Source organism: Phocoena phocoena, chromosome 8 (assembly GCF_963924675.1).
Source record: "Phocoena phocoena chromosome 8, mPhoPho1.1, whole genome shotgun sequence".
Taxonomy (NCBI): domain Eukaryota; kingdom Metazoa; phylum Chordata; class Mammalia; order Artiodactyla; family Phocoenidae; genus Phocoena; species Phocoena phocoena.
In genome coordinates, this window is record NC_089226.1 from 27,417,692 (window position 1) to 27,444,299 (window position 26,608).

At 36.8% G+C, this 26,608-nt stretch overlaps 1 protein-coding gene across 2 annotated transcripts in view; it reads right to left on the reverse strand.

Moving 5' to 3' along the window:
- Nucleotides 1-21,092: 21,092 nt before the first annotated feature.
- Nucleotides 21,093-26,608, reverse strand: part of GRIA4 (glutamate ionotropic receptor AMPA type subunit 4) — a 520,203-nt gene continuing 514,687 nt past the window's right edge. For both annotated transcript variants that reach the window (XM_065881559.1, XM_065881557.1), the window contains exons 15-16: nt 25,829-25,963; nt 21,093-21,257 (exon numbers count right to left, since the gene is read on the reverse strand). In XM_065881559.1, coding sequence (XP_065737631.1) covers nt 21,093-21,257; nt 25,829-25,963 — 300 coding nt within the window. The remainder of the gene's footprint in view (nt 21,258-25,828; nt 25,964-26,608) is intronic.

Genomic DNA, 26,608 nt, shown 5'->3' on the forward strand with positions numbered 1-26,608 from the left:
TACTCTTTGACATAAATCACAGCAATATTCTTTTGGATTTGTTTCCTAGAGTAATGGAAATAAAAACAAAAATAAACAATTGGGACCTAATTAAACTTAAAAGCTTTTGCACAGCAAAGGTAACCATAAACAAAATGAAAAAAGACAAGCTACAGAATGGGAGAAAATATTTAAAACAATGTGACCGACAAGGGATTAATCTCCAAAATATACAAACAGCTTATACAGCTCAATATTGAAAAAACAACTCAATCAAAAAATGGGCAGAAGATCTAAATAGACATTTCTTCAGAGAAGACATACAGATGGCCAAAAAGCACATGAAAACATGCTCAGAATCACTAATTATTAGAGAAATACAAATCGAAACTACAGTGAAGTATCACCTCACACTGGTCAGAATGGCCATCATCAAAAAGTCTACAAATGCTGGAGAGGGTGTGGAGAAAAAGGAAACATTCCCATTGTTGGTACAGCTATTATGGAGAGCAGTATGGAGGTCCCTTAAAAAAAAAGGATAGAGGGCTTCCCTGGTGGCGCAGTGGTTGAGGGTCCGCCTGCCGATGCAGGGGACACGGGTTCGTGCCCCGGCCCGGGAGGATCCCGCATGCCGTGGAGCGGCTGGGCCCGTGAGCCATGGCTGCTGAGCCTGCATGTCCGGAGCCTGTGCTCCGCAGCGGGGTAGGCCACAGCAGTGAGAGGCCCGCGTACCGCAAAAAAAAAAAAAAAAGGATAGAGCTATCATATGTTCCTGCAATCCCATTCCTGGGCATATGTCTGGAGAAAACCATAATTCGTTAAAATTTTAGCACTTTTGATGTGGGCCAAGATGTGAAAGACTGCTTTAGTAAGAGTAACGCTTCAGTTTAACCAAAATGGTTTTGGTAATATCTGTCTTCTCTACTTGTTAAAATACACATTAATAAATTGTGTGTGTGTTTTCTAAACATTCCAAGATTGTTTGAGTTACTACCAGGTAAAGCCATGCTTTTCTGTCCTGAAAGAAAGGGGAATCTGGCATCTTTTGCTACTGTGATATACGTACTGGTACCAGAAACATGAAAAATTCTGACTAGCAGGCATTTTCGTTTTGTATGTCAGAATTCATGTCCTCTTCCTGGGTTTATAGATTTTCTTCTAGAAATCACTACGTTTCCCATCTTCACAGTCCAAGGAAGGTTGACTTGACCACAAGCTCTAGGAGTGGGGTATGATGTGTGCAAGCCTATCCCTATATTCCATTCTCTTGCTACAAGGTTGGTTCAGAGACAGGCAGATAACTCATTCAGAGCCAATGAAACAGAAGAAGGTATTTGTTGAAACTTCTAAAAGAAACGTTCACTCTTCCCCTTGACATCTTAGCTTCCCATGGAGATGAGATATCTGGAGATGTATAAAGCCATTTTGCTATATTGAGTGGCACAGTTGGCAAGTCTCTGTATAGAGCTTATCAGGGAAGATATAAATGAGAGGGTAAAGTTGAGCCCTTGATGAGATCACTTGAACTGTTGAATCAAACCTCTCCTGATATTGAGGCTAATTCTGAATTTTCAATTTTATGAATCAGCAAATTTCTCCCTGTTCTGTGCTTTCCTAGATTCTGCATTTGTCTATTTGGCATACATTCATCGCAGGGTCAATTTGTGGCCTCTGACTAGGTAGAGACTGCTCCTCTCAGGACTAGCCAATTCTTAGAGATAGCCTGCAGCATGCATTTCATATGCAAACCAACCAATCTTGAGTCTATATGCCCCAGCCACTCCCTTTATCAAACTATAACAAACCAATATTTCCTCAGCCTTAAATCAACCCAGGACCAGGTATGCAATATTTTTTTTCACATCTTTATTGGAGTATAAATGCTTTACAATGTTGTGTTAGTTTCTACTGTACAACAAAGTGAATCAGCTGTATGTATACATATATCCCCATATTTATTAGACAACTTTCTTCTCTTACACCCTTCTCTCCCTCATTTCCTCCCCCTTTTTCTTTCCCTCCCTTCATTCAATATTTATGAAGTGTTCCTGAGTACCTGTGCTGGCACAAATGTTACAAAATTGTATGAGACAGTTCCTACCCTTGAATGTGTAGCAGTGAATACATTTGGAGTAGACAGATGATAAGTAATCTGATAGAAGCATGTACAAGATTTAGTGGGGCCTGAGGAAGGGAGTGATCAGTTTTTCTTAAGAGTGGTATTCAGGAAGTTTCCTAAAAGGAGTGGGTACTCGGTAGAATTTGTTACCAAAGGCAAAAACAGAGCAGAGTAGAGCTTTCAGTCAGAGGGTACTGCATGGACAAAGACTCAGAAGATTAACTCTTGTCATGCTTAGGTATGGACAAGTGATTTTCTATGGCTGGAGCACGGGATGTGGCACTTGGTATGGTGCAAAATTTAATGGCACACCAAAAAACTAAGTAATAGATAAATTTATTTTAATGCAGCATTTTTTTTTTTAATTCATGCAGGGCTTCCCTGGTGGCACAGTGGTTAAGAATCCGCCTGCCAATGCAGGGGACACAGGTTTGAGCTCTGGTCTGGGAAGATCCCACATGCCGTGGAGCAACTAAGCCCATGTGCCCCAACTACTGAGCCTGTGCTCTAGAGCCTGAGAGCCACAACTACTGAGCCCGTGTGCTGCAACTACTGAAGCCCGTGTGCCTAGAACCTGTGCTCCACAACAAGAGAAGCTACCACAATGAGAAGCCCACGCACCGCAACGAAGAGTAGCCCCCGCTCGCCACAACTAGAGAAAGCCTGCTCACAGTAATGAAGACCCAACACAGCCAAAAATAAAATAAATTAATTTTTAAAATAATTTTTAAAAATTCATGCAAAACTCTTGATAAACAAAATATGAAATTTTGAAAACTTAAAAATTGACATAGTAAAACAAATGGTACCTTGCTACCTTGCAAAAGAAGTTTCAGTAAGCTGAAGTTAATTAAAAATTATTGAAGATGTTTACTTATTTTAAAAAAGTGTCAATAATGTCAGTTCTCTCAATTGAAAAGAAGATAAAGAAGTTAATTTTGAAAGTACTATGAGTTTGTTTGATTAAAGCCAAGAAAGTAAAAACGTAATACAGGGGCTTCCCTGGTGGCGCAGTGGTTGGGAGTCTGCCTGCTGATGCAGGGGACACAGGTTTGTGCCCCGGTCTGGGAAGATCCCACATGCCGCGGAGCGGCTGGGCCCGTGAGCCAAGGCTGCTGAGCCTGCGCGTCCGGAGCCTGTGCTTCACAACAGGAGAGGCCACAACAGTGAGAGGCCCACGTACAGCAAAAAAAAAAAAAAAAAAAAAAAGGTAATACATTTTGTTTTGATACAAATAAAATATTTTTAACCTAAAATAATATTGTTGGTTTAATACATCTATTTTTTAAATTTTCAGTATTTTTTCAACTACCTTAATATTCTATAATAAAAGCTAACCATTACAAACAAAAAACGTATATAGGGACATTTTTTCTTTTACTTCACAGTCTCATATGGCTTGACATGGAGCTCTCTGTATATTATCTTTGTTTAAAATTTTGATGTTTTATCAAAATGTTTTGTAGCAATTTTGATTTTTAAAAAATATTGCAATAAAATATTATTTAACTTGATTACTGAGTTATTTGATTTCCCCTTAATTTTTGCTCTTAAAGCAGTTGTCTCACTGGTCTCACTCTAATATTGGCCTTGGAAAAGGAGTTAGATTCATTTAAAGACATAACATATTCTTGCTGTTCATACCCACTACAAATTGCTTTCTGATGAGTGAACTTAAACTGGTAATACTTAACTGAAACTTACAACCATTGCATTAGAAAAACTTAGCAGTCTTCCTTCTATGTGTCCGTCTTACTCCTCACACAGAACACTTCACTTCTGACACTTCTGGTCACCAACTATGTGGGGATTTTTTTCCCCAACACCAAGCAATCCTCCACAACACCAACTGGTGTCCTATAATTTAATTCAAAATTGTAATTTAATGTCTCTGTCCCGTAAGACTGTTCCCACCCCACTTCAGATGCCATTGGCAAATAGTAGGTTCCCAAGTTATTCACAACTTCTTTTTTTTTTTTTGGCTCCATTGGGTCTTCATTGCTGCACGTGGGCTTTCTCTAGTTGCAGTGAGTGGGGGCTACTCTTTGTTGCAGTGTGCAGGCTTCTCATTGGGTTGGCTTCTCTTGTTGCAGAGCATGGGCTCTAGGTATGCAGGCTTCAGTAGTTGTGCCACATGGGCTCAGTAGTTGTGGCTCACAGGCTGTAGAGCGCAAACTCAGTAGTTGTGGTGCATGGGCTTAGTTGCTCTGTGGCATGTGAGATCTTCCCAGACCAGGGCTCGAACCCATGTCCCCTGTATTGGCAGGTGGATTCTTAACTACTGTGTCACCAGGGAAGTCCCAAGTTACCCACAACTTCTGTCAGACTTGGCTACAAATGAGAGCTTCCCATTACCTGCTCCTCATTGGATTTCATAATTTGTTGAGCAGCTCACAGACCTCAGGGAAACACTTAACCAGCTTATTAAAGGATATGATAAAGAATACAGATGAACAACCAGATAAAGAGATACAAAGGACAAGGTCTGGGAGAGTCCTGAGTACAAAAGCTTCTGCCCTTGTGGAAGGTGCATCACCCTCTCAGTATATGGATGTTCACAGAACTGGAAGCTTTCCAAACACCATACTTTTGGGATTTTTATGGAGGAGTTATCACACAGGCACGAAGGACTATTAACTCCATTTTCAGCTCTTCTCCCTTCTCAAGAGAATAAGGGGTGGGGCTGAAAATTCTAAGCTTCAAATAATAGTTTGGTCTTTCTGGTGAATGGCCATTCATCCGGTAGCTCTCCAGGAGCCCACACAGAGTCTCCTCATTAAAATAAAAGCCACCCCTATCACTCAGCAAATTACAAGGGTTTCAGGAGCCCCATGCCAGAAATGGGGATGATGACAAAATGTATATTTATTATAAACCACAATATCATACCATTATGTAAAAATCAGGCTTATATACATAGCCCTGCCCTCCAGAGAGCCTGCACTAGCTTTTAGACAAGCCTAACCTACCAGGGGGCAGACACCAGTTGTGAGAAAACAACAGCTCCACAGTCTCTGGACCTGTCCTCCCTTCAACCAGCAGGCCAGATCCTGTACTGAGATGGGTTGGGCCCTGGCCCTACACACTAGCAGGACACCACAAGCTTCAGGACACCCCAGAACCCACACCCAACTGTGTCAGAAACATGCCCTACTCACCAGTGATCTAACATCAACTCAGGGATCCCTGGGTGCTGCAATCAGACTCCAGGACCCAGCTCTGCCTGCCACTAGGCCAGCACTAGCCCCAGGAAATGGCTTTCCCATTAGTGGGTGAGCAACAGCCCTAGAGTCTCTAGCTTCTAGACAAGCCTCAACTACCAGGAGGAAGATACCAGTCATAAGAAAACAACAGCTCCACAGTCTGTGGACCTGCTCCCCACCACAACCAGCAGAAGGACACATGCAGCTCTCATAGGAGGAATCCCTAGAGCATATAGCTCAAGTGATGAGAGTGGACGGATGCATAAGGATGCATAGGACGTCTCCTACAAAAAGTCACTTTTCCAAGGTTGGGAAATGTAAACAACCTACCAGATACATAAAAAGGAAAACAGCAACTTAGGCAAAATGAGGTGACAGAGGAACATGTTCCAAATAAAGGAAAAAGATAAAACCCCAGAAGAACTAAGTGAAATGGAGATAAGCAATCTACCAAAGAAAGAGTTCAGAGTAGTGATTATAAAAGATGATCAAATAACTTGGGAGGAGAATGGATGCACAGAGTGAGAAGTTGGAAGTTTTTAACAAAGAGAAAATATAAATAACAATAAAACAGAGATGAAGAATACAATAACTGAAATGAAAAATACACTAAAAGGAATTGACAGTAGACTAAATGATACAGAGGAGCAGATCAGCAAGACAGAAGACAGAGTAGTGGAAACCACTGATGCTAGACAGAAACAATAAAAAAGAATGAAAAGAAATGAGGACAGTTTAAGACACCTCTAGGACAACATCAAACACACTAATATGTGAATTATAGGGGTCCCAGTAGGAGAAGAGAAAGAGAAAGTGGCTGAGAACATATTTAATAGCTGAAAACTTCCCTAAACTGGGAAAGGAAACAGTCATACAAGTCCAGGAAGCACAGAGAGTTCCATATAGGATTAACCAAAAGAGAACTACACCAAGACACATTGTAATCAAAATGACAAGAATTAAAGATAAACAGAATATTAAAAGCAGCAAGGGAAAAGAAACAAATAGCATACAAGGGAACTCCCATAAGGCTATCAGCTGATTTTTCAGCAGAAACTGCAGGCCTGAAGAGAATGGCATGAAATATTTAAAGTGATGAAAGGGAAAAACCTATAATCAAGAATACTCTACTTAGCAAGGCTCTCCTTCAGATTTCATGGAGAAATCAAAAGCTTTACAGACAAGCAAAAGCTAAAAGAGTTCAGCACTACAACCACTTTACAAGAAAAGTTAAAGGAACTTGTCTAAGTGAAAAAGAAAAGACCACAACTAGAAACGTGAAAATTATGAAAGGAAAAATCACATCAGTAAAAGCAAATATACAGTAAAGGTAAGAAAACATCCATGCACAAATCTAGTGGGAAGGTTAAAAGTAGTAAAATCATCTGTATTCACAATAAGCAGTTAAGTGATATACAAAACAATTAGATGTAAATCACACTATCAAAAACAGTAAATGTTAGGGGAGAAGAGTACAAAGACAGGGTTGTTAAAAATGCTTTTGAAATTAAGAGATAAGCAACTTAAAACAATCATATATATATATATATATATATATATATATAGTTATATAGTTATATAGTTATATATATAGTTATATATAAACCTCATGGTAACCACAAACCAAAAATCTATAATAGATACTACACAGAAAAGAAGGAATCCAGACATAACACTAAAGATAGTCATGAAATCACAAGAGAAGAGAATACAAGAAGAAGAAACAAAAAGGACCTATAAAACCCCCAAAACAATTAAGAAAATGGCAATAAGAACATACATATCAATAATTACTTTAAATGTAAATGGACTTAATGCTACAATCAAAAGACAGAGTGATTGAATGGATATAAAAACAAGACTCATATATGTGTTGCCTACAGGAGACTCACTTCAGATCTAAAGGCACACACAGACTGAGAGTAAGGAAGTGGAAAAAGATATTCCATGCAAATGGAAATCAAAAGAATGCTGGAGTAGCAATACTTGTCTCAGACAAAATAGATTTTAAAATAAGACTGTTATAAGAGACAAAGAAGAACATTACATAATGATCATGGGATCGATACAAGAAGAAGATATAACAATTGTAAATATATATGGACCCAACATAGGAGCACTTCAATACATAAAGCAAATATTAATGGACATAAAGTGAGAAATTGACAGTAACACAATAATTATAGGGGACTTTAACACCCCACTTACATTAATGGACGAATCATTCAGAGAGGAAATCAATAAGGAAACACTGGCTTTAAATGACACATTAGACAAATGGACTTAGTAGATACATATAGAACATTCCATCCAAAAGGAGCAGAATACATGTTCTTCTCAAGTGCATATGGAACATTCTCCAGTATAGATCACATGCTAGATCACAAAACAAGCCTTGGTAAATTTAAGAAAATTGAAATCATATCAAACTAGAAATCAACTACAAGAAAAAAACTGCAAAAAACCCCACAAAACTCTTGGAAGCTAAATAATATTCTACAAAACAACCAACAGATCACTGAAGACATCAAAGAGGAAATTTTAAAAAACTAGATATAAATGAAAACAAAAACATGATCCAAAATCCATGGGATGCAGCAAAAGCAGTTCTAAGAGGGAAGTTTATGGAGATACAAGCTTACCCCAGGAAACAAGAAAAACTCAAATAAACAACTTAACCTTACACCTAAAGGAACTAGAAAAAAATAAGGCCCAAAGTTGGTAAAAGGAAAGGAACCATAAAGATCAGAGGGCTTCCCTGGTGGCGCAGTGGTTGAGAGTCTGCCTGCCGATTCAGGGGACACGGGTTCGTGCCCCGGTTCGGGAGGATCCCACATGCCAGACCCGTGAGTCATGGCCGCTGAGCCTGCGCATCTGAAGCCTGTGCTCTGCAACGGGAGAGGCCACAACAGTGAGAGGCCCACGCACCAAAAAAAAAAACAAAAAACAAAAAACAAAAAACAGAGCAATAGTAAATGAAATAGAGACTAAAAAAAAAAGAAAAGATCAATGAAACTAAGAATTGGTTCTTTGAAAAGATAAACAAAATTGTCTCAGACAAGATAGATGTTAAAATAAGACTGTTATAAGAGACAAAGAAGAACATTACATAATGATCATGGGCCAGACTCATCAAGAAAAAAGAGAGAGGGCCCAAATCAATAAAATTAGAAATGAGAAAGGTGTAGTTACAGCAGATACCAAAGAAATACAACAGATCATAAGAGATTACAATGAACAATTATATATCAATAAGATGAATAATGCTAGAAGAAATGGAAAAAATTCCTAGAAATGTACAAACTCCAAAGACCAATTACTAGTAATGAAATTCAGTCAGCAATAAAACAAACAAACAAACAAAAAACTCCTAACGAACAAAAGTCCAGGACCAGATAGCTTCAGAGGTGAATTCTACCAAACATTTAGAGAAGTGATAACACATATTCTTCTCAAACTGTTACCCCAAAATGCTTCCCAACTCATTCTATGAGGCCAGCATCACCTTGATACCAAAACCAAAGGTATCACACACACAAAAAGAAAATTTCAGACTAATTCACTGATGAACATAGATGCAAAAATCCTCAACAAAATATAGCAAACAGAATCCAACAATACATTTAAAGGATCATACACCATGCTTAATGGAGATTTAACCTAGAGATGCAAGAACGACTTAATATCTGCAAATCAATGTGACACACCACATTAAGAAATTGAAGAATAAAAACTGTATGATCATATCAAGAGATTCAGAAAAAGCTTTTGACAAAATTCAACATCCATTTATAAAAACTCTCCAGAAAGTGGGCATAGAGGGAACATACCTCAACATAATAAAGGTCATATATGACAAGCTCACAACTAATATCATACTCAATGGGGAAAACCTGAAAGCATTTCCTCTAAGATCAGGAAGAAGACAAAGATGCTCACTCTTGACACTTTTACTGAATATAGGTTTGGGAGTCTTAGCCATAGCAATCAGACAAGAAAAAGATATAAAAATATACAAATTAAATAGAAAGATGTAAAACTGTCACTCTTTGCAGATGACATGATTCTATACATAGAAAATCCTGAAGACACCATCAGAAAACTATTAGAGCTCATCAATGAATTCAGTAAAGTTGCAGGACACAAAATTAATATACAGAAATCTGTTGCATTTCTATATGCTAATAACAAACTCTCAGAAAGAGAAATTAAGGAAACAATCCCATTTACAATCACATCAAACAGAAGAAAATTCCTAGAAATAAACTTGCCTCAGGAGGTAGAAGACCTGTATTCTGAAAACTATAAGACACTGATGGAAGAAATTGGAGATATGTTCATGGGTTGAAAGAATAAATATTGTTAAAATAGCCATACTACCCAAGGCAATCTACAGATTCAATGCAATCCCAATCAAGTTACCAATGGCATTTTTCACAGAACTAGAACAAATAATTTTGAAATTTGTGTGGAAACACAAAAGACCCCGGATAGCCAAAACAATCTTGAGAAAGAACAGCAGAGATGAAGGAATCATGCTCCCTAACTTCAGATTAAACTACAAAGCTACAGTAATCAAGATAGTATGGTACTGGCACAAAGAAAGACACAAAGATCAATGGAACAGGATAGAAAGCCCAGAAATAAACGCACACAGTTATGGTCAATTAATCTATGACAATGGAGGCAAGAATACACAATGGAGAGATAGTCTCTTCAATAAGTGGTGCTGGGAAAATTGGACAGGTACGTGTAACATAATGAAATTAGAACATTCCCTAGCACCATACACAAAAATAAACTGAAAATGGATTAATGACCTAAATGTAAGATCAGAAAACATAAAATTCCTAGAAGAAATCATAGGCAGAACTGTCTTTGACATAAATTGTAGCAATATTATTTTTGGATCTGTCCCCTAAAGCAACGAAATAAAAGCAAAAATAAACAAATGGGACCTAATGAAACTTAAAAACTGTTGCACAGCAAAGGAAACCATTGAGAAAACAAAAAGACATACTGAATGGGAGAAAATATTTGCAAATGAAATGACCAATAAGAGGTTAATATCCAAAATATATAAAAGGTCTTAAACTCCACATCAAAAAAACCCAATCTGATTACAAGATGGGTAGAAGACCTGAGTAGACATTTTTCCAAAGAAGACACACAGATGGCCAAAAGGCACATGAAAAGATCCTCAACATCATCAATCATCAATGAAATGCAAATAAAAACCATGATAAGATATCACCTCATATCTGTTAGAATGGCTGGCATCAAAAAGAACAGAAGGATATATTGTATATCACAGGAATATAGCCAACAGTTTATATGAACTATGGAATACAATTTTTAAAAATTGTGAATCACTTTGTTGTACATTTGAAACTTATGCAACATTGTGCATTAACTATACCTCAATTTAAAAAAAAGTTAAAAAATAAAAAATTAGGCTTAAATAATTTTTCTACTATTTATTGTATAACAGAGAATCACAGAATTTTAGAATTTTTGATCCATAGCACAAGTACAGAGAATAAACTATATGAATGAATTGAGAGCCTTTGTTCTTTATCTCATTTATTGTAACTAAGAAGTAGACTTTGAAATTACCGTTGAGCTTGTAAATCCATGGAGAGCTAGGGGCTTATGTCGATAGATTTCAAGGGGTGTTTGTGAACCACCTTAAATTTTAGGCAAACTTTTTTTTAGATATGTACATGTCCATGATATTGATCTGATTCTGTACTCACTCACCATTTTAATTTATTTTTCATACGCTATATTTTTCTGGCAATTATAAATTCCATTCATTCACTCAGTAATTTGAATCAGCATTTTTAATGTGTCAATTATTATATTTGTGGTTATGGTTATATTTTAAGTGGTTTTCTTGTATATAGCTGTGTATAGATAGTATAATGCTGAGTATTGCTTTTTCCTCTGATCCTCAATCTCTCTCTATCTTTAATGGATATATTTAGACCATTCACATTGGCTATAAATATTAGCACGGTCATATTTAAATTTATCATCTTGCTAGCTGTTTTCTATTTGTTGATTGGTTCTTTGTAACTTTTTATTTTCCTTTCCTGCCTTCTGTTGTATTATATTGTATAATTCAACTTCAGCTCCAGTAATGGCTTATTAGTTATACATTTTTTTAAAAAGTAAATTTTTTTCATAGTGTTTCACCTAGAATTTACAATATATGCCTTCAATTTATCAAATCTACATTCAAATACTATTATAGTATTTCATGTGCAGTGTAAGAAACTTCTCATAGTGTACTTTAAATTTTGCCCTCCCTTCCTTTGTCATTATTGTTATTAATTTTACATTTTCATGTATTTTAAGCCCCTTCATTTCCTTGCCACATGGCTATTCACAAATGGCATTCTTTCAGGCCAGCAGCAGTACATCTCTCTTCTTTTTTTTACCTCTAGGCCTCCTTTTAAGAACTCACTTTATTAGGTCAGGCCCACCCATAATAAACTCCCTTTTGATGAAATCAACTAGTTAGGGACCTTAATGACATCTGAAAAAAATCCATTTTCCCATATAATGTATCATATTCAAAGACCTGCACTTGAGATTATACAAGAGCTTGCCTCATTAGGGGCCATCTTAGAATTTTGCCTAACGCATTTATTTAAAGACCCTGTGTTATAGTTCCAGCAGCTGGGTATGTTCTGTTTATTAGTTTATTTCTTGATAATGGGCTTTATTTGTGTGTGTGCCTTGTAATTTTTAATTAAATACTGGAAGTTGTAGGCAGAAGAACAGGAGAGACTGAAGTAAGTAATATTTACATGTGTAAATGGCACTTCTTTTTTTTTGGTCAGGACTTTGTTTTGGGGGTGTTGAGTAAATCTAGTTAGGAGTTGTGCTGGATTTTGTTGTCGTTAGCATTACCTTCAGTATACCATAGGTTTTGAAGTCGTCTAGTTATGGGCTGCTGTTACCCTGTGCTTAATGTGGACACTGAGGTGCAAGAGAGTTTTTCTCAGTGTTCCTGTTCCTCCCATAAGCTTTCAGCCATTCCTTCACACTTTTACTACTGTAGAGACCTCTCTCCACACTCTTATCCCTCTGCTCAGTAGCAGACAGCTGTTGCTTGTTAATCAGTACTAGGCTTGTCATGGGAGCAAACTAGGATTTTCTGTTATGCTTGTCTAGCATCAGTCATAGGCAGGCAGTTTTTACTTTGGCATTGAGAGTGAGACTTTCTCAGTATTCCTATCCTTCCATCTCTTAGAATCAAAGCTGTAGTCTATTTTGGGTGAGAAATTCCTGCCTCTTGCCAGTAGCAGTAGATGTCTGCAGAGTGTTGGCGTAGAATCTTGGGTCCATGACAGTTTCCTATGCCTCCTCAGGGGGGCTTCAGTTAGTTCAGTTATTCAATTATTTCTCCAAAAGCAATAATTCTTTGTTTGATGGAGAGAAAAGGATTTGCTAATCCTCCTCCAGTAGCTTGAGACTTTTGATTTGTAGAACAAAAGGGTCTGGGAAGTCATGCGGGACATGTTAAGTGTCCCGCAGTAGGTGCTATTCACCTCATGCATACCTGCTTCACCAAAGGAGTCTTCCACCCTGACCTCAATCTTTCTTCTGAGCACTCAGTGAAGGGTCATGAGAAAGAGATTGCAAGTAATTTTGAATTCTCGTGGTTCAGGGTCCTCAGCTATTTCAAACTGACCTACTAGCCAATACTTGGCCTTTAAGAATGTCTTGACATTTAGGCTGAATTCTTCTTACCCACTTGTGTTGGTAAGAACAGTGTCACCTCCTCTCTGCTGTACTAAGTGTGTGAAACTGTTTCTGTATCCCATCACTCCCTGAAGGGATTTGTCCTTTTTCCAAATTCAGTTTACTTGGATGCCATGAGAAGTTCTCTGACTTGCACAAAAAAAGTTATGATTTTATTTTTTTGATTATTTGGCTTTTTCTTGTTAGGGTGAAAGTGACATTTTTGCAGCTTTCTATCCTAGGTAGAAGCAGAAGTCGAAGGATATAGAGATAAAATAAATATAGTTTTTTTTATTGAGCTCCTGTTACCAGGTGCTGTGATAAGCAATTTATGAATATTCATTCTCCACAGCAACATCAAATGCTAGGTATTCTTGTTTCTATCTTACAGATGAAACAACCGGCTTATTTCCAGAGGTTAGAGGGTAAATGCCCCAAAAAAGGATTTATACTTAGTTCTGTCTGACTCTAAAGCTAATTCTGGTACTCATTGTTGCCTCTGGAACCAAAGAGTCTAGAAAGATAAACTGAAGAAGTTTATAAAACTAACCATGTAACAGTGGTATAAATGCTGTTATAGAGGCACACACAGTACTTAGGGAAACAAAAAAGAGGGATCTCCAAACTGAGAGAATCAGGAATGTCTACCCAAAGATATGATTTCCAGAATGCTTCTTGTTGGATGAGTAGGAATTAGGCACAAAGGGACAGATGATATATGCCACACTTTGTGCCCACTCAGCTTCTTTTGAATATCTTCTTACATATATTTTCCACAGTATGCTTCCCTAAAGTGGAAGCCAGTATTTGGTTTCCCTGTCTCTTTTGTGCAAAAGGAAGGAGAGAACTGAGTTATCATCTAAAACCACCAGTTAGAATTCATGCCTGCAGTTTTGATTGGAAAGAGGCCATGCATGGAGCCCATTTCCTGAGAAGGTGACAGAGTATGCTGGGAGGCACCCCACCTTCAGAGGCAGTAGAAAACAGAAGTCCTAACAGCAGTGTCCCTTGTTCAGTGTCCTTGCTCTGATATATGTGTCCACTGATAGTTAGGGGCAGATCAGCGATATAACTTAGGCATTGTTCTTGGCTGCTTTGGCTTCGTGTCTGACTCTCTGTGTTTTCCAGAGATTCTGTGAATTCTCTAGTATTCATTAATAAATTCACTTTTTGCTTAACTGGACGAAAGTAGTTCTGTTGGTTATAGTTAGGAATCATTTTTGAAACAGACACATTTCAGGTAGAGGTAGTATTTGGCAAGACTTAGAAGGGAAAGAACATGAAGCATTCTGAAAACTAGAGCTGTGATAGTAATTTGGCATTAATGGAATGAAAAGTGGGTGAGGGAACATACTAGAGATGTTGATAGGCCTCATATAATGGATGTTGAATTATTTTAATCAGGAAGGTGACAGGATCATATTTGTGTTTTAGAAAAATCTCTCTGGCAGCCATGTAGAAATGGACCAGAAGGGGGTATAAATGAGAAAAGAAGCAAGGAAACCTATTAGGATACAACTGTAGTACTTACAGTGAGAGATTGAGTCCTTGATAAAGTCAGTCATTGTATGGATGAAGAGCATGGGACAGAATAAGGAGATATTCAGGACATACAAGAAATTTAAGGGGCTTCCCTGGTGGCACAGTGGTTGAGAGTCCGCCTGCCGATGCAGGGGACACGGGTTCATGCCCCGGTCCGGGAAGATCCCACATGCCACGGAGCGGCTGGGCCCGTGAGCCATGGCCACTGAGCCTGCGCGTATGGAGCCTGTGCTCCGCAACGGGAAATGCCACAACAGTGACAGGCCCGCGTACCGCAAAAAAAAAAAAAAAGAAAACAAATTTAAGATGTTGATTAATTATATGTGAGAATGATGAAGAAAAGTGGTTCTGGAATGATTCTCATGTTTCTAATTTGGGAGATTAGGTAAATGTTAGTGCCACTCACTGAGGGAATATAAAAGGAGGTAGGAATGTATAGTGGAAGTTTGACAAGTTGCAATTAAGTCAAAAAGAGATAACCACTAGAAAACTGGATATGTGAGACTAGAATGGAAGATAAAGATTTCTGAGCTAATAATGTATAGATGATTGTAGACATCTTAATGATGGTGAGATCAACCAGGTGGTTTATGTCCTGAGAAGAGAAAGGGGAAGAGGATACAACCCTGGGTATATCAACATGTAAGGTTTGGTTGGAGGGAATAATGAACATAAAATAGACTGAGAAGGAATAAACAGGAGATTAGGGGGAAAACTGAAAAGTAAAGAGATCAATTTGTTTAGATCCACATTAAAAAATTTTAGTTAATACAGCTATAGGATGTTTACTTGTGACCTTGGGATGGACATTTTGGTAAAGTGATGGAGCCAAATAGAGGGGTTAAACAAGGGATAAAAGGCCACTCTTTTCAGTGACTAGGGTATGAAACGAAGGTGAGAATTGAGTTATCATCTGGAGAAAGATAAGAAGGTAAATTATCATAAGGTCTGCTACATGTCAATTGGTATGGGTGACTTAAATAACATAGGGTAAAAGAACTGCAGGGCTAGGGCTTACATGAAGCACCTGCATTGACCTTGAAGTTGTTCAATACGATAAGAGAACTTGGAAAGAATGAATAAGCCAAATGCCATAGTCCTTGATGAATGTGAGGCAATGACAGAGAAGTCAGCAGACAAAATGGACAAGTAGGCAGTCCATTTTGACAGTGTGCTTACATGACATACACTTCAAAGAGGAGAGGTTTTTTAATGCATGGAAGAAGATGTATAATTGTAAGGATTGCCATTCCTTTTCCTTCTAAATTCCACTACTGTATGTGGAGTGATATTGTTAGGAGATTGGACAGTGCTCTGGGGAGAGACTGAGGCTATCAGGAGTTTCCTAACTTTATAATGAAGACACTAGGAAGAATGGTGGCAAAGTCAGGGAGAGAGGGAAGCAGTGAGAAGATGAATGGGGAGAAAGATGAGAAGTGCAGAAGAATGTTGGGAGGAGAATGTGGGATGAGAGAGAGAGATTATTGGGATAATTTCGAAGTGTGGCTATGACCAAAGATGACATGGAGGTAGGCCTAATGGGTTGAAAGTTTCAAGTGAAACTCAAGTCAAAGTATCAGAATTTCCTGTACAGGTCTGAGGCCCAAAGATCTGGAAGCTCTGACCTTCTCTGATGGTGGTCTTAGAAGATTCATGATGCTAATAGACTTTGATTGTGTTTAGAGTTATAAACAAAATATTGTTGTAAAGTATGGCTCTGAGAAAGTCTCAGGCAGGTAGAATTAATCAACCCCGACATTTTAGAAGTTTGGAACTGCACCAGTTTTCAGTGACTAAGGTCATTCTCTAGATGTATACAGATATGGCCTAAATTGTTTCAGATACCTTCTTTGTTAGAAAATGTTAAAAGCATTCACATTTATGCAGAAAATTAGCTCAGGGAGCTGACAGAAATTTCTGTACAGGCAATGATCACGAACGTCTTTAGTTGGTTTTCACTCATTAGTTCCTTTATTCATTTAGTCAATCAGCTCATTCAATCATATATTGAAATACTGATTGCCAATGACACAGTTTTCAGCCATTACTAAATGTTTAGGAACTTTAGAAGTGTTGGCCAAGTGTATGAACTCTGAGGGGGAAGTTATAATAATCTTCTACTTAAGCAGATTCTCTTTGTGTTTGGGATTACAGGATTACAAATCTCATAAATAACTTCACTCAAGCCATGAATTAGACATTTTAATTTAACAGATTATTTACTTAATGATCTTATTATATAATTAAATAATGATCTATGTTTTATGATTTATTTTGTTGTTCATGACACTTTGCAGTCAGCACAAGTGGCTAAAAAACAGTTTATGTATTCTGGAGGTCTTCCTAACCTGCCATCTTCTTCAAATCCAGAAAAAAGTAAAATGAACCTTCATTCTTTGCCATGTGGAAGGACAAGTCTCAATCTAGATTTCTGCACATTTTTGTGGGAAGCAGACATATTATTAGGGCTATTTCTGGCATCAACCCAAACATGGGATTTAGAATTTTCTCCTTGACTCCCTCCTTTAATCCAACCACAAATACCAGTCTGTGGCATGTAGGAAATTTTAATCTGCAGGTCATGGGAAAAGGAATACATCAAACATTGCATACCTACAATGGAAAAATCATATGCCAAACATTCCTGTTCCCGTAAGCTCTTTTGGCCACCCAATCCTATTGGCCTTTTACCCAATTTCTGCTCCCTTAATGTCTCTTTTTTCCCTAATCTTTTATTTTTCCTCATTCTTCAGTCCACTTTTTCACCCAAAGAAAATAAAATTAAAGCAAGATAAATCAATGGGTTATTCTTATTTCATGGAAAGTAATTTATCTCTCTCTTGTTTTTTGAGATACAATTTCCAAATCTCATCTCTTGCTCTTCATAATTTATCAAAATCTTTTCTTAAAGGGAAGCTCTCTTTTGAAAATATTACTGGTACTAGCTGTTTAGAAAATATATAAACATACTACTGATTACATTTGCATTTGGTTTTACAAATGCTAAGTACTCTAGCCTGCTGGACTATGTGAAATTAAAAACTGTTTATGAATGTGCATGAAAAAGCACACTTTTCATGCAGCATCATGTTGATAAATATAAAGCAAATGAATCTGTGCAATTTCAATTTGTCTTTTCAGAAACTCTCCTAGATATTACTTTTCATTTAGTTCTTATTAACACTTTATTGATTTTGAAAATTGGGATAGTCTATTTTCTAGGAAAGCTATTAGACCATTTTTTTCACTGATACTGACTATATAAAGTTGTGTTTATGCACTGACAAATATATTGAACACCCACTATGTGCTATGCCTTAGGGAAATGGAATGAGTTGACAGTTGATAAGTGGGAGACCAGGGAGCAAACTGAAGCAAGCCTGAAACAAGTGTAGTAACAGTGTGGCATTTTCAATTAGTAGCTATTGAATTGAGTGTAGCAAAGTGGTTCTCCTGAGGGCTCTTTATATCTTTCATATGTGGTCATCATGTACTAGCTGATGTAGTTTCAAAATTGGCTTTTCCTAACATGTTCAGGAAATTCTGCCCTAGATGGTGATCATGCTTGCTTGATAATTGAGTTCTTTACTTTATGGAACTAAGGTTTTTAGCTTAAATGTTTTTAACTTAGACATACATGTTTTAAAATCACATTTCCTAGCTTTATAGCATTTCTTCAGATTAGAGTCTAAATAGATATCACTTTTTACTAAAGTCAAATTTAAAATTTTGTTTTTGGCAAAATTATTCTATAAGGAACACAGAAATTTAAACATATAATAGTATTACTAATATAGAAATAAATCTATAAGAAATATAACTTCTTAAATTTATATCACTAATCCACTCTGTGACTTAAATGAAAGCTATTTTTAGAAGCATGGCTAAAACCTTAATCACCTTATGATAGTTTCTCTAGCTAAACAAATTACTTCATAGCTAGATACAATTACATGGAATACCTTCTTATCTGATCAGAAAATTAATCGGATCATATATATTTTTTTAGTGCTGTAGACAATGAGGTAGACAATGCCATGAAATCAGCCAACCTTCACTCTTCACTTTGACTCACTATATAATTAACACACACTGTTAATGAGGAAAAGACTGTTAATGATGAAAGATGTTGTCTTTTCTTGCTTCTATTAAATCAATTCAATTCATTCATTCATTCAACAAATGTTTATTAAGCACCTACAATATGCCAGGCACTGTGCTGGGTGCTGGGGATACAAATGTGAACAAGATAGACAGTCCCTGCCCTCAAAGAGCTTACAGTCTAGTAGTTAAACAGACAAGTACACAGGCAATTACAATGCAGTATGGTAAGTGCTGTGATGGGGACAAAACATCAAAAGGACACCTAACTCAGTCTCATGGGCAGGGGCTGGTAGATAGTCATGGAAATCTTCCTGGGGCAGGTAAAATATGATTTGAGTACTGAAGAATGTGTACCAGTGAATCAGGTAAAGAGGAAATAGGGAAGTGTTATAGATTGAGGAAATAGAAAATGCAGTGTCCCTGCTTTTGAGGTTCATTTATGGGCAGCAGAAGTTGGGTAGCGGGGAGAGAATTCATGGAAGAAATAAGTAAGGGCCAGATTATAAAGCAATTCATTTGCTTTGCTCAATAGCTTGCAATTTTTCCTAAGGGAACTCTATGTGTGTGTTTGTGTGTGTGTGTGTGTAAGCTATCAGATTTGCACTTTTTAAGATTGCTCTTACTGCAGCACAGAAATTGAATGGGGGATGAGAATCTTGAGAGTTGAAGAGAGGTGATCAGTCTTTCAACTTTTCCAATTTTATCTTCCATGATATCACACCCATTTCTCTTCAGCTCATCCAGTTGCATGTACTCCTTAAACAATCCATTGACAAGCCAAACTTTGGGTCACTGCTCACCTATAAGGTTTTTAACACCTGTAAAAACTCCACCTATGAACACTCAACTCATCCTTCAAGGCCGGACTTCCAAAATCATCCTATCTTGTGCTTTCTGCCAAGATCTCTAAGTATTGTGATGTTTATCTGTGTTATGGTACTTATTATTTCAAATTATCTAAACCTCCTTTTGAACCAAGTTAATTTAATCCCTACATAACTAAGGTGATTTTTGTAAATAAACATGTATAATTTTCAACAAAGACTAATTCTTCATACCTTGTCTACCACAAAATATTATTAGTGCCTTCAAATTATTTAAATGGAACAATGGGAATGGGGAGAGAAGCCCAAGAGACACATTATTTTATGCAGCAAAATACAGCCAAGTAAAATTTCAGTACATAATTACCGGGTATGTTGCTGTTATGACAATGATTCATTCCCCAATTTAAACACTCCATCTTTGACAATTTAACTGCTAATGAAGCAAAGATCTGTTAAAAAGAGTAGCTTACTATGCAAAAATAATAAGGGCTTGCTACATTTTTAAATATGGCCCACAATTTACTTCTACAATCCCACCTATAGTCTTACAGTTTCTCAAATAACTTTTATAATGATAAGAAAAAACTTTAAGCTCTGTAAATATTTTAAGAATGTCTGTTGTTTATTCTTTTTGTGGGTACAAAAACCACAATTTTGTACACAGAACAAGATTATAAATAATATAGATAATATGACTGACCCATAGTCTCTTCTGAGTCTACATTGTGGACTGATGATTTTACGTTAATGTTGTCTTCATTTTGTTCTTGTTCCTGGTAGTGAGACAAATGTAATCTGTGGACACTGATTCATGGGACAGAGTGAAGGTTACAGCAAACAAGAAGATGACCAACAACTTTTATTTTAAAAAAGTCTCTAAAGTTTCTTACAGTGGTGGCATTTATTTCAATTATTGCAATGTATTGTTCCCTAAGATGGTTAGAAAAAAGAATTGTGTTGTCCTCTACCGAATTTACGTCAGTTAAAAAGCAAGCATGTTTCAGTATTTGTTTTCTCCAAAGTTAAGTGTAAATACTTCCTTTACATTTTTTCACAGGATTTACATGTTTGTTTATTATTTTCTTATCAGAGTTTAGTGATTTTGTTTTCTTGGCTGGATAGTCTTCCATTGAATATATGGGTGTTCTGGAGACAGGTTAGCATATTCATTGACTTCTGTAACTATTTTATCCCTTGGAGTGAAGACTGAGGCCTTTCTGAGCAAGAACTTCACAGTTTAATGTGCTAACTCACATGTCTGATTAGTTTTTAAGTTCACTCAAGTGAAATCTGTTGCTGTTGATACACCCATCCCAGCTCCCCCCACCCACTCCCCCCAAAAAATTCTAAATTTTGAGATTTCCTGATATAAAATCTGAGTTTGGGTTTCCGAGCTGAGCTCATGCACATGTTGCTGCTGCTGATGTTCAGCGCCTTAGGATGTACTTCCCGCTCTCAGCCAAAGGATTGGTTTGCGAAGACCTGCACTTAGCATGTCCCTCAGGGCTGCGTTTCCATCAGTCACCAACACAGTTTAATTAAGGCACTCAATTATTTTTTTGGTTTTTATGGTAGGTCTGATGCAATGACAGCCAATCCTGAACTTTGTCTAATTGCAGTTCCAGTGTGTACAGCCTTTGGGCAGTCGGGTGTCAAGACGCGGCCATTTTCACCTACACTCCCAGTGATGGATAATCTGGCTTTGTTTCTTATGGCTTCAGAAAAGGTCAGCTGGGTTGCATGGAAAGGAAACAGAAAGAATGTGGAGTGTTACAATATTTCTGTCTTTTCAACAAAATATGACACAACAAACACCAAAATATCAATAATTAGACATCTGCATTTTTTCCATATTCTTCTGGTCTTATGAAAACTGCTTATCACAGGAAAGAAAAGCTCAACTACCTGGAAGAATAAATCACTCTAGAATTTGTAGTCCTATCTGTTTAAGAACTAATTCTAAAATCGTAAAACAAGAGTTTGTTTGGCAAATCTGGGCAGGACACATCTTTCAACTTGCTGCGCTCTACACCCTGGTATTTCTAGTCCAACTTAAAAGCTTCTTTAGGTTTGACAACATTCTTTATTTGGATCTTTTTTTCTTGTTACAAAATGTCTTAACAGTTAAATGATTGTACTTTTTAAATTGTGATGAATTGTCTAACCAAACTATATATATAGACTATTTATGACAGATATTCCTGTTTTCAGAACACAGATCTATCCACAGATACTTTCATTCATTCACAGCAGCTATAGATATGACCCAGAATAGGACAATTAGTGACATAAAGTTCATTCTATGCCTACTATGGAAGTTAAAGTTCATATTTTAAGAAGCTTTAAGTGCTTAAAGGGAAGTGCACTGAAAGGGGGCATGTTTCAGTGCCTCATTGAACGGTCATCACTGGGGAAGTTCCCGGATTGATGTTATGGGGTCAGGTCTCATTATATTCTTGTTCTGTCATATTAGGTAGAAGGTAATAATACTACACTGAGGAGAAACAGGCAGTGTTATTATGAAAATCTACTTGCTGTTCATTCATTGCCTTTAAATTCTTTCTAGTAGCTGAAATTTAATGTTAACTCAAGAAGAAATAAGGTAAAGGAGATATTCCCTAAGTTTGTTGTGGCTTATCATAACTTTCTCATAACTCATATTGTGTCTTAATTCCCTGTTGTGAATTTAAGTTTACCTAATTCTTTAGGAAATTCCATCCCTGTATTTATTCTGCCCTGTAACTTAAATATTAGAATAATGATGTATTAAATATGAAATAAAAATTGGATTAGAAACTGTTATAAATGAGAAGGTTTTGAGATCAGTTACCCTGATAACTTCAGAAAGTTGAAGTCAGATTGCTACTGATGTATGTATGATAAACACTGAGGTCATTATTATAGTTCACCTTTAGTAAACAGTCTCAAAAATTAAATTTTACTTATCTTTATAATCAGGAGTCAGGAGACAATCTCTATAGAAATTACTCATCACTAAATTAAAACAAACCAAGACAACAGTCTGACTTTGTTTCTTCAGATTCCCTTTCAACATTTAATATTAAGTAAAATAATTATTTTAAAAAATCTATTAGTTTAAAGTTTTTTTGAAGAGGAAATATTAAAATATAATTAATAAGAGCATTGTGATTTTTTCAGAAAGCTTTTGCCATAAAATCTATTTTTTTCCCTTTATTTTCTTGATTGCCTTTATGAGGAAAAGAAAATATCAAAACAGGAAGTATTCCATGTACTCTCAAGTAATCTCTCCTTCTCTATAGATTAATGCAACTGAGTGTTAATAAGTCTTTGACAACTGCTTATTCTCTCTTTAAATCTTAGTATTCTTAGTTCTCTGCATTCTTATTTCCTATACTTATATCTCCTGCTTCTTACATAAAATGTCGTTTCTAGGGCTTCCCTGGTGGCGCAGTGGTTGAGAGTCCGCCTGCCGATGCAGAGGACGCGGGTTCGTGCCCCGGTCTGGGGGGATCCCACATGCCGCGGAGCGACTGCGCCCGTGAGCCATGGCCGCTGAGCCTGCGTGTCCGGAGCCTGTGCTCTGCAACGGGATAGGCCACGGCAGTGAGAGGCCCACGTACCGCCAAAAAAAAAAAAAAAAAAAAAAAAATGTCGTTTCTATTAATCTTTGTGTGACCCTGTTGAGGCTACTCAAACTGGAAAACTTTCTTATAAATTTACCATATAGTCTGGTTCTGGTTCTGGTTGGTTGTTATGGCCAATGGCTGTGACCTTAATTAGGTGTTCCCTTGAGGGATGATCACTTTTAAAGTAGACATTCAGGTTTTGTTTTTGAAATTCTGATACAATATTATCTAAATTATCAGTCATTTTCATAATTATAGTCAATAGAACTTTTGAAAGGAAAAAGCCATTTAATATGGGAGTACAATGGAAAATGCTTGCTCTCAAGTCTTCTCTACAGAATCAGATCATTTAATTTGCTCTGAATGGCATTAAGTCTTTTAAAAAGTCATATGGATATGAATGCTTTATTTATTTATTTATGCGGTACGCGGGCTTCTCACTGTTGTGGCCTCTCCGGCTACGGAGCACAGGCTCCGGACGCGCAGGCTCAGCGGCCATGGCTCATGGGCCCAGCCGCTCCGCCGCATGTGGGATCTTCCCGGACTGGGGCACGAACCCGTGTCCCCTGCATCGGCAGACGGACTCTCAACGACTGCACCACCAGGGGAGCCCGAATGCTTTATTTTTATTTGAAATTTATTGTCTTAAAAGTTCAGCTCTAAAGGCAATTCATGTGATGAACTGCAGTGCTAGGTTCTGACTCCAAAAACATTTATTACATGTGAATTTTATGTACATAACCTGGGAATTCATATCTCTTTCTAGCAATTTCCCAGAACTTTGTATTGAACTAGCATCCATGAGTATTTCTAGAATTTTTCTAGAATGCATTTGCTATGCTAAAGAAAACTTTTAAACGATATCTTATGAAATTCATCACAGAATGAAGTCCAAATAATTGTCTCTGAAAACTTCTCAGATATTATTTTTTGCAGTTTGGGAAAAATCTCTCCACAATTCTATAAATATTAAGTTGAAAGCATTACTATAATGGCTAAGAAAGCTTGACATCATCATAATTTGTTGTTCTGCTATTAGAAGACATATTCTAAACATTCTGATCTGAGTGAATTGAGGATTTTGTTCTCAATTCTTTTTCACAAAATTTGGAAAGAACCACTTTGGGCTTATCTATGTACAGTTGTACTCAGTCACTGATTTCTAGATTATGGATAAAAGCAATTAGATCTTGGTTAAAAAGGGATGGCTTTTGCTCTTTGCTTTAAGATACTAACAAGTATTTCAATAGCTTTTTTTTTTGGCCATGCCACCAGGCTTATGAGATCTCAGTTCCCTGACCAGGGACTGAACCTGGGCCACAGCTGTGAAAGCCCGTAATCCTAACCACTAGGCCACCAGGGAACTCCCTCAATAGTTTTTTTTACAAATAAATATCAAAATCAAGCATGTTTACCTGGCATAACCTCAGGTATACATCTTATTCTTATAAAAATTATATTGGGTTTGACTCTAGGGTGCCTCAAGCACTAAGTGTCTCTTGGGAGTTCAAAGTTTCATTTATCATTGTTAACAGAATGGCCATTATATATAATTTCAGAAAATGGAATTTAGAGACCTGACTTTAAGAAAAGCAACAACAAATGCTTCCAGATCTTATTTTAAAACCATTTTCTATTATCAGAGGGAAAAAGTACTAGACATTTAGAGTCTTAAAAAAAATGACCTCCATCCTATATTTTACTGAATGCTTATAATTTTTTATTGTCACGTGATGAAAGGGTGTAAGTGGGACTGATCTGGCTTACTTAAAAGCAATTGAAATGAAAACAAAAGTCAATAAATACTCACTGCAATTTTTATTTTTACTGTGTCTCTCCTAATGAACATATATTGCTGACATCTTTGATGGAGAAATTGCCTAAAATGCCTGTTCACCTTAGTGATGCTGTGAAAATAAAAGTTGAATTTCATCTAATAAATGTGAATTGTAGTCAATATTCTGATGATCACTCCTGCCTACCTAAAGGTCTGACTCAAGGACTACTGCCAGATGAACAAATAGCAGGGTTTCACTCTTTAAAAATATAGAAAGATGGCTAATGTATATAAAACAAATTAGAATAGGAGCTAAAATTCATTGAGTGCTTACTATGTGCCTTGGAGATTTTACATATATTTTCTCAGAAAACAACACAACCTTATTAAAAATAGGCAACTGCCTAGGCTTTGATCATTTGAAACAGGTTTTATGCTTACTTTGTTAGCATTTACCTTAAAACTAGTTTGTTCCAGAGAAGTTTAGCCTGTTCTGTGTACAAGGAAACCCAGATCTAATTTCAAATTTCTCCCAATTTTCAGGTAGAATATACTGTTTAAAACATTTTACAGAGCAATTCTGGAAGTTTGTTTTAGTCTTTTGAACACTTTCAATGCAGATATCTATTGGCAACATAAAATTTCGAACAGTACATCTGCAGCCAGAGAAAACTGAACAGTGCACTGAAGTTTTCAAAAATGTAAAGCTGTAAATTAGAAGCAAGCAATACCACCACAGACAGGTCACAACACTGCACTTACAGAATGCATCACCCACTCACTGTAGTAGGCCCTAAGTCCTACCCCTAAATTTTAATACTTTCGGTTCCATATACGTTGTAACCTTCTCTATAGGTTGCTAAATTCTGGGTATTCTGCGAGGAAGTTGGGTTAAAAGTCTGTGCACTCTTTGCCACCTTCATTCTCTTCGCTTCTGCCCTGGACTTGTAACAGAACTCTATCAAAGCCACCAGCATTGCCAAGCCCAAGCCGCCAACCAGAATGTAGAAGACGCCTGCTACGTTGCTCAGGCTCAAGGCACTCGTCTTGTCCTGGGGGGGATAAAGACACTTGAGTTAACTGTGCAAAGTCACATCCAGAAGATGAAAGAACACATGAAATCCAAACAGCTAATTAAAGTAAATGCTCAATTTAACCTGAAATTATTTAACATGTATAAGTCACTGGTGTAGCTTTATGGATTTAAACATAAAGCTTATAGGTCTTGGCAGAAGTGAAGTTATGATGATTACCAATAAATTGTGTGTAATTACATTCAATAAAATCTATAACATTTATCATTGCTAAATATACAATGAAAACCACTATACTTAGCCATATATAAGCATAGGCAGAAGTGGGCTTATTATTGTTAAGTTTGAAAATGACATTTTTAAAACCCAATTACATGTGAAGGAAACCTCTTTTGGCTTTCCCTCCATTAAAACATTTTTAATGTTTGATATTTCTTTTGAATAAATTTAACTGCATGCTTCCTACTTAAAGAACTAAGGGACTTTAAGCTAGCAGTTTCACATTTTGTTCATCATGACTTTACCAAAAACATGCCAATAGTGTGCTAGGGTATATGTTATTTGTTCTTTTAGTCACATCTGTTTAAGAAAATCTCCTGGAAAGTGTCACTTTAACATATTATATACTATTTAGGAATAACTATATATGCAACACATTGGAAA